A 13,254-nucleotide genomic window follows, 5' to 3' on the forward strand; every position below is an offset into this window, starting at 1 on the left:
AATGTTCAAGCCCTGCCCAGGGTAGGACACAGTTGCTCCCACTTGCTGCAGAACTCTCAATTCCTTCTCCAGCACCATGTCTGCCTGCACACTGCCATGAAGATAGTGGACTGAACCTCTGAAACTCTAACAGTTCCAATTAAATGATTTCCTTTGTAAGAGCTGCCATGGTTGTGCTGTCTCTTCACAGCAATAGAAACCCTAACTAAGACAGTGAGCTGTACGTATTCGCCAAATAATATCTAAAGTTTCTTTCATTAATTAAAAAAAAATGCCACCCTACAAACACACTCTAAAATATAAGCATTAAGTATGCTGAGGCAGAACAAATAAAAGTGACATGGCAGCAATATTATCACCACAGGATGTATTTAAGATGATCTTTAGCGTGAAGGGAGGAAACAGGCTTCCATTTATATTTACATTATTTGCCTACTTCATTGCTAAAAGACTGATCTATAATATATAACTTTAAGATATGGCTCAAACATTGCCAGTATCTTAAAATCTTAAACTACTTGCCAACCTGACAGGAAATGTACACATTCACTCAGAACTTCCCTCTATGCGCCTCACTTCCCTCTTGCCTACATGGAAATTCTAACTATCTGGTTAGTTAACTATCAAGGCTAGTTCTTCTAGTACAGTTTCCCCTTCCACATTTGAATCTAGAATGCCTTCAGTTATTCCGTCTTCTTGTACACCTATTATAATGTTCTATTTCTGTCTTTTTCATGCATGGACAGATAACATGTACACGCACGTGTACGCGCGCACACACACATACACACACACAATTAATTTTAACCCTCAATCAATCCTGAAGCTATCACAGCCTTGTTTCCTGTTGCTACAGTTGTAGAAGCACTCGCTAATCTCCATACGCATTGTAATCTGGCCCCATCACAAGTGAAATTAATGTGCCAAAGTCAACAATAGACTCTGATTAGGAAACCCAATGACTTCCTAAGTTTTACCCTGTTTAGTTTCTCTACTTAAATTTAGCTTCATAAGAACTTGAAGGAATTTTCTTAACTCTATCTGTATCCAGAATCAAGACACAACTCAACTTTTCCTACCTTTCCATTCCAATCCAAGGTCAAGATTCTCTTCCCTTTACCACCTCTAAAAAAATGCCCCTCCTATTCCCAAGGACAGGTTTTCTGCCTCTGTGGCTGACCCAACTGCTCTGCATGAGAACTCCTTTGTCTGAAACGCTCTGCCTCTGAACACATCCACCAAATACATATCCTGGTTTCAAATTCTCTCTGCACTATATACCCAATATTCTGACTTCAAAATCAGTTTCTCTCTCATAGAGCATACGCAACACAAGACAAACAGATACAGCCATCTTCAAGCCCCGCCTTTCCTTTCCTGGGCCCCATCTCATTAGGGGCTCCACTGCCTTCAGAGTCAACTAGGCTGAAAACCTCAAGAGTCACTTTCACTTCACCTTCTCTCTCATTCTCCAACCCTCAAGGCTCCCCAAGACCTGCAGCTTGTCTTCCAAAGACCTTCCACTTTTGCATCACACTTGCTAAACCCACTGCCAACTTTCTAGACCGGTTCTTTATCATTGCTTACCACACTGTTTTAAATCTCCCTGTCCTCATTCCTCCTCAGCATCACTCCAACCTTCGGAGTGGGCAGAGGAGACTATGAAAGACTAGCCTTGATTTCTTTTCTCACCCTGATCAAAAGCTTTCAACAATTTTATGCCAACCAAATAACATGAATGCAAATGCTTTGAAGATACTGAGGTTTCTGTCATCCTTTTCCACTCTACTCTCTCCTACTCAACAATCTCCCTTTATTCCTTCTAACGAAAATGCTTTCCATCCTCTGCCTCAAGCTCAAACCATCTTCTGGAACACTTGGTCAGCATCCTTTCACCAGCTTCTCGACTCCAGCCACATACTAGGTACAGTATTGACATCATAGTACAGCACTTATTTAACATTCTGTGTGACGCAATTATCTACAAATGATATCTGACCATGGCTAAGATTTGAAAAATTAAAAAAAAAACAGTTAGGAAATTGACAGCATAGAAAACAGCTTTGGAAAGAAAAGAAAAATCTAAAGGTTAAACAATTTTTAAGAGTTAGAAAAAAAAAATGATTAACTAAGCCGGGTGGTGGTGGTGCATGCCTTTAATCCCAAAATTTGAGAAGAAGATGCAGGGAGGATCTCTGTGATTTCGAGGCCAGCCTGGTCTACAAGAGCTAGTTCCAGGATAGCTAGGGTTGTTACACAGAGAGACCTTGTCTCAGAAAAAGAAAAACAAAACAAAACAAACAAAAAAAGATGAAGCAGCTAACGCTTGCGCACGTGGAGAATTCCCTTGGAAACTTTCACTCTGGCACATAAAGGAGTCACTGGCAGCAAACCTTAGAATCACGCCAATTATGTCAGCAAAAATTCAAACCTTAATTCAGTGATAAGCAAAACTGCCCCAACAGCTAGTGTGTTATTATACCTAATCAAGATTCAAAATCTGTGTGATCTTGTCTTAAGAAAAAAAAAAAAGGAAAGAAAGAAAAGAAAACAAACCAAAAATACCCTAGAGATGTAGCCCAGGGGTGGGCAGTGCACCTGCTCAGTGTGGATAAAACACCCAGTACTAGTCAAGGAAGGGAAACTATACTTTAAAGCTTGTAGAATCTTTTTCAGATGCATGAAGAATTCAACTTTTAATATGTAATATTATAATACTATTATTTTAAAAATACTTAAATGTATAATCTATACATCACTGATGGATAAACTTCAAATTTCATTCTGGTGAAATTATACACAGAGAGAATGGATTATTTCAAGTCTAATTGATGGGCTCTAGATAAAAGGCAGGAAAATGCTACTTGGCATCATCACTTTCTAAGTGCTTTTAACGCTTATATACAATGTAACTTCAAATAAGTAGCGAGGATGGCAAGAGAGAAGCACAGGCTGGGACTCAGCTTGCTCTGCTCTTTAGCATCAATTAATTATTTTCTAATTTTCCAAGCACCCATGGACACTCAGGGCATTCAGCATCTATTAGAAGGAAAATGGTTTTCTGTTCTCCATCACCTGGCTCCAACTCACAAACTCCGACTGGCAAACCACACTCAGGAACCTCACGTTAATAAATTATGACCCTAACCACACAGATTAGCAATCATTTCCTGACCCTCACTTCAGTATCTCCAACAGGAATGCAATGCAATAACGCTGTTCCTAAAAGGCAGAATCCAGAACCAAAAAGAAAAAAACAAAAACAGTGTCCAGAATGAGGTAGGTGTCCTCTAGTCTGCCTCCACTGTGTTTTGTCTGAGTCTACGCTCCAACCTTTCCTATACCCTACAACAACTATCAACTCAGAGGGCCAGTTCTCATACTGCTCTCCTGATCTTCCGACTAAGGACAGAGATACATTTTATTTAGCCTTCCCCAAGAATAAACACTTAGTAATACACAAGAGACCCTCAAGTGTTTAGGAAACCATGCCTGGAACAATTTGGAACAAATTGCACATTTCCTTCTGTGTGTATTTAAACCTATATGTGTATTTAAGAACAGTTCTGTCAGCATTATCTATGAGACTTCCACTGATGTGCAGGTTTGGGGTCAGTCTCTTAGACGCATAAGAAGATCTAACACCAGAAGACTGTCGAAATGGGATGCCTTGGGATCCACCCTCATTTTCTCAGGCCATGGACTATGTGAACTCTGCGTTACTGATTACAAAACATTACACACTTTCTTACAAAGAACACAAGAAGCAATTGCTTTCTCCTTTTCTTGGTGACCTTGGAAAGAATGCCTGCCCTGGGAAAAACAGAACAAATAGTTGCAACTGAATTCTTAGTTGAGTATCTTAAAGTTCTAGAGAGCAAGGAATAATAAAGCCATACACTTATGAGGTGTCCTGTATGGCCCGAGACTGAGACACTGTCCCCTCTAAAATGAGTTCTGTCACTTAGTTGTTACTTGAAAATAACACTTTGAAGACCTCACCAAAGGAAGAGGATTCATAAAGAACACTGTATCATTACACTTACACCTGACTTTTGCTTAACAACCCATTAGACCAAGCAAACATGTTCTGCTAGACACAAACTGAGAGCACTAGAGCTACTTTTCCAAAGCTAGGTCATATAGCAAACGGTAATACTTTTGTCCTAGTAATACAGTTCCTGAAGAATCATCAGATGATGTGGACATTATGCGCCACTTCCTTCATCACTGGCAAATGTCAGATGAACCCATGTTGGGGAAGACTTCTACATTACAACCGTCAATAACATGTTGCCAATCAGGATCGGTAGTTTTCAGTGCCTTTCTTTACTGTGTGATAAGGGTAGAAATAAACACGCCAAACACCTATGGCAAACGATGTGAGTTTTTCTCCACAAAGCCACAAATGTATTCACATTGTCATCCCTGTCAAATAATGAAGATGAATAGGGAAAGCCATATTGCTACAGATTTGCCAACACCGGTACCCACATCCCACTAAGTAGAGACTTGGGGTAAGAGAGCTCCCTGTGTGTCAAACTCCTCAACAGGAGAAGTTAAGTTTAAACCAACAAAGGGTTAATAAAATAAACAATGGCAGATGTTCAACTGTCAAATAACCATCCATTGACAATAACTCATGGTGAGATGATTAGAAGCAGTTAATGTGTAGCTAAACAACTCATCATAGAGCAAAATTATGCGTACCACGTTTTTTACTATTTCATTGACTTGACAGTAATGACTGCTTGCCACTTCCTTATATAAATCTTTTTGATTTTATGTTCTAGCCTTCAATCGCAAATATATAAATGTCGACCATCTCTGGGATGGACAAGGACCATATCTTCTGTGAAATCCGACCCACTTGACTACTTATGTAACAGACAGAAATGGAACAAACCTTGAATTTTTTTTGTCCTACCACTAATGAATCAAGCAATAGGATGACCTTCAAAGGCATACTCTACAAAAAAGCAAAGAAGACTCACATTGTGCTTGCCAAATACATGCAGTTTTTTCCAGCTGCATATTTTTCATTCTTAAGTGTCCAAGGCTAAAACCAAAACCTGATCCCAAGCAGCAAGTTGCAATGTTCTATCATCATGACATCATTCCGTCTGGAGCACTTTAATATAACAACTTGAAGAAATTGGCAGAAGCTTAAATAGGTCACACTGAAGTCCAAACTAAGGCGATTCACCTGGTTAAAATAGTCTGGGGCTGCATTTGACATCAGTAGCCGTCCAATGCCACGCCTGCGGTTTAGGTATCTTAACCACAGCCTCCATGAGCATACATGAAAATAAAGCGAACAGTGTCACCCCCCAGATTGTCCCTACTACTCTGTAACTTCTTTTTTTTTTTTTCCGGATTTTTTTCGAACTAGTTTCAGGACAGGAACCAAAAAAGCTACGGAGAAACCCTGTCTGTGACTTCTTTGTAGGCAATTTTGTCTTTAGTAGTAAACCAAAGCAAGCAAAGGTAAAGCCATTCTATGTTCTCCAACAAGCTTTGGCTTCTCATCACAAACAAGGAGCATTTTGTTTAATGTCTATAACGCACATAGTCCAACAGCTTCAAAATCATAAAGCATGAACTTGCGGGAGAAGAAAGCACCACATGTGTCTCAGAAGCCTCCTCAGACAACCAGCTTCACCCCAGGGTCCTGGGAGGTGCTCACACTGCCACTTTAACTGGACTTTTCTGAGAACTGACATCCAGTTTGGTTTCTTCTTGTGAAACTAGAGTTCGTCTAAGAGCAACAAGCAGAAACCACAGAAGTTTCTGAAAGTCTCAGCCCCACACAACCTCCAACATACATTTTCCTTTCACAATAAACAATGTTCCCTCAAAAAGGCTCAAAGTGGAACAGTAGATGAAAGAGGCCAGAATGGTGATGCCATCAACAGTGAAGAAGAAAAAAAGAAAAACTTTCTTAATGATGATGAGTTGACACAGAAAGAATGGAAACTCCTGAACGCTGCTTCCTCCGTGAAGCCCTGGTTCTTTCCCCAGTGACTGTTTCTACATCACACATGTGGCTGGCCTAAGTGTGCTCCAGCCAAGACTTTTGCTCACTTACTGTTTTCAGCCTTCTGTTATCGAATAGCAAAAGAAACCCACCAAAGACTAAACAAACTTCTATACCATACTATAGCCATACACCCACCCAAAGCAGCCAATGGTTAAAAAAAAAACAAAACAAAACAACAAAAAAAAACCCTCTGTATATCTGAGTAATATCCAAGAACTCTGGACCTTGAAAAGCAAGACAAAAGGTTAAATGGGGAAAAAAAATCTTTGCTTTGAATCCAACCTTTCCAAACACAGAGTTGAGGAAAATGGCCCAACACAAATCCTGAAGAGCTCTGCCACAATGATAATTTTTTAACCGCACGTATAAATGCAGATAACTGCATTCAGGCACACGCACTGAACTCACCACTTTGTCCATGAGTTTCCAAGTCTTCTCCACAGTCCTGCGATCAGCTGCAGCTTGCTTGGGGGGTCCCACTGCATCCTGAATAGCATCAATAATCCCCAAAATTCGACCCTTGCGGGGGTTTCCTCCTCGACCACCAGGATTTCTGCCATTCATAGAATTTGCCATCTGGAATCTTAGTCCTTTTTGCAAGATAAATGTTTAAAAAGAATTAAAGTTATAAAAGTATCTTCCCAACAGGAAACTGAACCAAAGAGCCTCGCCTGTACCCACTAATGACATTCTCCACCATCGTGAGCCAAAACGGACGGTCCCAACTTCAACTTTTTAGTAACCCGGTGTAACTACATTCTCCACGTTAGGAACTGTAACGCTAGGTTTGCTTTCACGATAGTAGAAGTTAAGGATGCGTCTTCCTCCTGATGATCCACACAGCTCACCACCAACAAAACAACTTTTAACAGATAAGAACACAATGTTCCTCCCCCTTCTGCTGCAATCCAGATTCAAAATACCAGAGCTACAACCCCTAAAATTCGTGTTGGGAGCTTCACTCAGAAGCCTCCTTCACGCTGTTAGATTTCGCCAAGTTATTACATAAATGCAAAGTGCTCCGCACACGCATAAGGGGCAAGTCTGTTGTCAACAAAGGCGGAGGGCTTGGATTTCCCCAGGCAAAAGCCAGCAGCCGCGGACACACAAATAGTTCTTTAAAGCAATGCGGTGAGTAGTTTTTCCCTAGAGCTAAGTAAACCAAGCAACAAACAAGCCTTTCTTAAAAAGCGGTGAGAACCCGGCAAGGGCGGGCACGCACAGCAGAGTTCACTTCTCGGGTGGCCCCTAGTCTGCCTACCCGGGATCAGAAGATCCAAAGCTTTGTTTCGGGGCGCCTTTGCCCCTTCCCGGCTCGGGCCTCTCGTCCGCAACTCGGGGGTCTGGGAAACGGACAAGGAATGGAGCGAGGATAAAGTATCCCAAGCCTGAGACCTGGCCCCGGTGTCCCACAGCCTGCCCGATCCAGTCGCACGCACCTCCCACCGGCGGCGACCAGCCTGAGTCCGCTCCCTCCCGGGCCTCAGGCCAGCCAGGGACTGCTCTTTAAATCCCCACTTGGCTCAGGCCCGCTGTGGCGACAACAGCTGGAAGCCAGGACTGTCCCCTCTCCCTGATGGCCCGTGCCCAGCTTCAGGGCCTCCGGGGCAGCAAGCAGCGCCCAACCTCGGGGCGCCCGGTTCCCTCCTCTACTCAGGTTACCGCGGCCCTCCCGAGCCACGCGTGATCGCGGGTCCCACTCCACACACGCTGCCCTGGATGGGGTGGTTCGGGCGGGGACTCTGTGGAATCGCCCTAAGAGAGCGCTCCGGGGAAGAAGCCACCGAGATCTCGGGACACGCAGACATGGGGACGCGGCAATTACCGTGCAGACAGCTTCACGCCCGCCCGGCTGTCCCGCGCCACTCTCTCGGGAGGCCGCCGCAGCGCCCGCCGGAGGAGGAGACCACTCACTGGCCACCCCACCCCTGAGCCATCCCCGGAGACCAGGGCGCGGGGCGGGGCTAGGGCGGAGCCTCAAGCCGCCGAGCCAATCCTGAGCGGCTGCTCTCTGCCAGACAGCGGGCGGAGCCAATGGGCGGGACGAGACGCTCCTCCCGCGCTACCCCCAGGTCCACGTCCTCCCCGGTACACAATGGCCCCAGAGGAAGGCCCGCTCGTCCGCATCCCACTTGGAGAAGAACTCGTAGGGAAATGGGCCTAGGGTATCCTGGAACCAGAAGTGGGACAAGGAAAGGAACTGGAAAGTAGTGGCAAGGCGCCGGGGAGCTAACCAATGAGGGGTGCGCAGGTGGGCGTGAGCGCCCCGAGCGGGAGTCTAAGCCAACTGGGGCTAAAAGGCGGGACTTCCTGCCTCACTCACCTTCCTAGTCTTTGTTTCATAGCAACAGAGTACCCGCTGCCAGAGTGGTGCTACTCAGCTCTGGGCGGGTCCCAGGCTTAAGAAATTCATTTCCCTAGGGCTGCCAAACTCAGCTACTCAGGACCGCAGCCAAATAGGTCCAAGACCGTGTTTCTTGTTGGCTGTCAAATAAAGAGCAACACTCCCCTCGCTTCAAAGACGAAGGGTAACCTCACACACTGTAGGCGAAGAGTAAAACCCGATTGCCAACTAAAACTTCCTAAATTTCAGAAATGTTTCCCTTTTGCTATTAGTTCTAGAGGGATTCCAGATCAAACATCAGGCTGATGAGAAAGCAAATAGTTGACAACCGTGGCTAAATAGTGTCTGCGAATGGTGCCGGGGCTGTAAAAGTTCCATACAATGGGGATTACTATTAAATCTTGCACCTTTTTGTTCTGTACAAGTTTCTCCATAAATCTCTGTAAAGAACTCTGCAGTTAGGTTTTTTCTGAGTCACTTTTCCTCCGCGTAGATGAGTCTCCATTTTAATCACAACCTTGTATCTGGCATTCTCTTGCAGTGTTCATCTCTTTCTGGGACTCCATCCTTGATGTCCATATAAAAGGAAACACGTCTGGTAAGGCTTAAAAAGAAATGCCAGGGCTCAGCTGTCAACATAATCTTCCCCCAAACAAATGCTTGTATTTCACTCTAGTTGGTTCAATCCCATGCTGCAACTATTTGTTGCAGGTTTACATACTTGGAAAGTGGTTTTCCCCCTGAGGTTGATAGAACAGGATAGACCTTATTATACCTTGGGCTCCTGGACATGACATCCGCATACATTACACACACACACACACACAAACAATCTTTCTCTAGCCAATTATCCTGACAAATGTGTCTCAGGGTTCTGTCCACTCCCTAGTATTTTAGTGCTAGGCTCCCTATTTGATATAAAATGCTCTACAATTCTAAATTCAGATAGTTTCTGTTTTTGTTTAATGAAAACAAGCAAAATGTGGCCTTTTAAGCAGTCAGGCAATGAAGTATGATTCTGGAAATAATATTATCTGTTGTTATTTCCTTACAAATAATTAGGAAATAGTTCCCTGTTTTACATATGAAAACAAGTACAGACCTCAATTTCTTCTCCAGCAATTTGTATCTTTCTTACTGCTTGTAATAGTAGCTACAGTTCCTAAGTGGAGACTGTATAAAAGACCACCTTTGTGAAGTTTAAAGTGAATGCAATGTCACCGGGGGACATGAGAAACAGTGGGGACATGAGAAACAGTGGAATTCCTACCTAAAAGGTCTTACAAGTGCCAGGGTGGCCAAGAGGTGAAAAATACAACCCAATTGGCTATTTTGGCTTGGTTTCCTATTGCTTGGATAAAGATCATGACCAAAACCAACTTGGGGACGAAAGAGCTTGTTTGACTTACTTGTCCAAACCATCACTGAAGGGAACAAAGGCAGGGGCTGTGGAGGAATGCAGCTTACTGGTCCATTTTCAAGGTTTTCAAGAAGTGCTTTCCTATACCACCCAACCATTTGTTGGCACAACCCTCACCCCAAGTCAGGCTGGATCCTCCAGCATCAATTATTAAAGAAGGAAATGTTTCCACATAATTGCCTGCACACAATCTGATGGAGACAATCCCTCAATTAACATTCTCTCCTTCCAAGTGACCTTAGCTTTTGTCAAAGTAGAAGAAAAGAACCTCACCAGCACACTGGCTGAAAGGACATGTGAGGCCCCAAGCGAGAGACCTAATGGCAAGGGCACATCAGAAAGTTTGCAGAGACAGTGATGAACACTTGCAACTTCAGCAAGGATTATTTAGTATTATTTCCCCAACTGGGAAAAATGTAGATTATATCACTGGAATTAAGCATGTCTAATGTTCTTTTAAGGGGAAAAATGTGACAACTGTCTAAGGAAAATATTGCAGCCTTTTCCCAATTGTTTTCTTTTTATGTTTTCTTCATAGTCAAAAATAATTCCTGTGACATTAGACCTGGGTTGGAAAATTAGGCTTGAGTATAAAAAATGTCAGCTGATTCAGTGGGCCACTTAAAGATATCAGATAGGGAAAACATGACAACTCTATTTTTACAAATAAAAAATTCACTTAATTCTCAAATCCAGCAAGGTGTTCTTAATCTACCTGCAGACCTTCCAGGTACATTTACAAGGGGTATCATGACACAAAAACAGAATACCATAAAAACTATGCTAGTCTCCCAGAAAAAAAAAAAGGAGAACCACAAAATCACAGCTAGGAATAAGAACCACATGACCTAGTTATGGTTGGGCTTAGTAAGCCATTGCTTGGAAAGAAGAGTACAGTTCTGTCCATTCTTTAACACATACTAACAACTGACAGTGAAGGATGCTAAGTCATGGAGTGGTCCTTCAAGTCCAAATTTGAACTTAAGTAGAATGCTTAATGAGCCAAACCGTAGTGGTGCATGCCTTTAATCCCAGTGCTCGGGAGGCAGAGTCAGGCAAAACTCTGTGAATTCGAGGCCAGCCTGGGCTAAAAGAGCAAGTTCCAAGAGAGCCAGGGTTGTTACACAGAGAAACTCTGTCTTAAAAAACCAAAATAATAATAATAATAATAATAATAATGACTTACTGTGAGCAACAAGAATAAAGCAAGCAACTTAAACTAAATACAACCTTACTTCTGAAGCACAGAGTCTGAAAGTGAAAATCTAAATACACTGGTGTGCCACTGTTTCCTCAAAAATTCCTGTTTCTGTTCCATAGCTCTAGTACACGGCTTCTGGTCCTCAGAATTTCTCATATTGCAAACTGGGTGGAGACACTCCAACCATTATCGCCAATTTCAAGCTAGCAATGAAACTGAGAGGCAGAGGGATGAAGTGAATCTCCATTAGAATCAATTTCTTTTAAATAATCATTAGAGAATCCACAAATATTTCTCACAAATGTCTCAAGGCGAGAGCTTAGCTGTAAAAAATTGAAAGGTTATTGCTTGCTTGTTTGTTTTTCTGCTAAGCAAGGAGGACAACTAAAATTTCAGGCTTTGCTTCTACTTCCTACGTTAATCCAGTTCTACATCCTTTTCTGCCTCACTGTGTGCCCATATTTCAGTAGATATTCCCCACACCTTGCTCACATGCCCTCTTTCTGTAGTGCATAGAAATAATTCTACATCTTAGCAGTTTAGGGGAAAAAAGTTAAAATCTCAAAATTTTGCTTTAAGATTTTCTCTGCAATTTCTTATGCATTTTAATTCTCAAGAATTTAATGAGATATTGAATTTTCACATCTAGTTAAATATATTGATTCGGAGTTCCTAAAGATGAAGGGGTTCTTATAGAGGGTCACTTCACTCATCTGGGCAGATATGAAATTTTGCAAATGTATTCCTAGTGATAGGACCATCAAGGATATAAGTGATAACTTCAAATTTTCAGGAGAATAATTCATTGTATGAAACAATGTAATTCTGCAAAAATAATTAGTGTTAAAGTCATATTAGTGTAAGTCAGTTAGGTAGTTATTTTCTACTCAAAAGGTCAATTGAAGTGCAGAATGGATATGAAAATCAAAATAGAAAAATCCCTTCACAAGTAGCTCTAGTAATGCAGAAGGAATCAAATACATTCCAGCTCTAAGAAAAGTCTCATTCAATGGTTCCTCAGTTCTCATCCACCAGATTAAAAAAAAAAATGTGTGTTTTAAAAGTTTTAAAATATTTTTTTATTATTTTGAGATGAAAAAAAATATTCTAGGTACCTATCAGTTGTGATTTCTAACTATTTTTACTTCACTATTTGATACTCTTCTTTGGGGGGGATGAGATTTTAGTATTATTAATCAGTGTGTACCCTCTCTTCCTGTCAGTCCTGTTCTTAGGTTTCCTACCTTCATGTTGCCTGGAAGGCTGCCTTCCTGCTTTCCCCTATCCCCTACGAAGGTATCACACAGGCAGCAACAGCTGAAGGGACAGGAGCCCGTGAGGAAGGAAGCTTATGCACACACATGTGAGTGTGTATTACGAGTGAGATCCCATGTAAAGTGTGAGGGTCACGGACCCCAGCTCAGTGACAGTCTAGGCTGAGAGAGCATGTGGATCTTTTGCCCTGGCAACAAGAATTGATGCTTTCCCGGGGACAGACATAGGAACAAGTAGGAGGTGATGTCTAGATTCCAGCTTTAAGGACTTGAGTTCTTTGGATCTGGTAAGTGATAGATTCAGTCTACAAGTTCGCTAAGCCTGTGTCTTTTGGAAAGCCCTAGAAAGGAGTGAGATGGAAGTAGTCTGGTCTCCACCAGACTTTCCATATCTGCAGTCACTGACTGACTGTGTTAATCTCAGCCCTGTGCTTCTGTTATAGGGCCTGAAATGCCTGCAGTAGCCCCATCCATCTCAAGAAAGTCTGCATTCCCTGTGACTTCCCCCCTAGTAGATTGACAATGATAAACACATAGTTGTTCTGGTCACTTCTACAAATGCATATGTATAAAGGAATTTGATGATCAAGAATCCAGGCTTATTTTTACAGAACCATTAGAAATCCTCTTTCTCCCTCAATTCCTTCAATGTAAACTGGACTGACTGAGCAGAGAGTTTTCACTGTAGCCTGACATTGCTGGAAAGTGGGCTCTCCTTTACTCCCATCCTTTCCTTGCTGGATTGGCTGTGCAGAACACGAACCTACAGCACCAAGCTGCAGACTCGTCCTGCCAAGTGTAGCGTTTGGCTGTAGTCTACAACAAGGAGGGAAGCAATACCGTCACCATCACTCGAAACTCACTGCCATCATAGTAGCTCAGAAATATCTAATAATTCTCTGTGAAACGTCTAATATATGCCAAGAACTATGCTGGGTACCAGGAAATGTGATGATGATTAAGCACCAGACATTC

At 42.5% G+C, this 13,254-nt stretch overlaps 1 protein-coding gene across 4 annotated transcripts in view; it reads right to left on the reverse strand.

The window, feature by feature from the left end:
- Cblb (Cbl proto-oncogene B) overlaps nt 1-7,983 on the reverse strand; it is a 183,770-nt gene extending 175,787 nt beyond the window's left edge. For 2 of the 4 annotated variants that reach the window (XM_041672999.1, XM_041672997.1), the window contains exons 1-2: nt 7,866-7,983; nt 6,449-6,630 (exon numbers count right to left, since the gene is read on the reverse strand). In XM_041672999.1, the coding sequence (XP_041528933.1) occupies nt 6,449-6,616 (168 nt within the window). In that variant the 5' untranslated portion in view covers nt 6,617-6,630; nt 7,866-7,983. Of the gene's footprint in view, nt 1-6,448; nt 6,631-7,301; nt 7,348-7,865 lie in introns of those variants that run through there. The other 2 variants (XM_041673000.1, XM_041672998.1) reach the window with 1 other exon arrangement.
- Between the last annotated feature and the right edge of the window lie 5,271 nt (nt 7,984-13,254).

The sequence above is a fragment of the Microtus oregoni genome, unplaced genomic scaffold (assembly GCF_018167655.1).
Source record: "Microtus oregoni isolate MIOR12 unplaced genomic scaffold, Mior012 000023F_ref0000262, whole genome shotgun sequence".
Lineage (NCBI taxonomy): Eukaryota > Metazoa > Chordata > Mammalia > Rodentia > Cricetidae > Microtus > Microtus oregoni.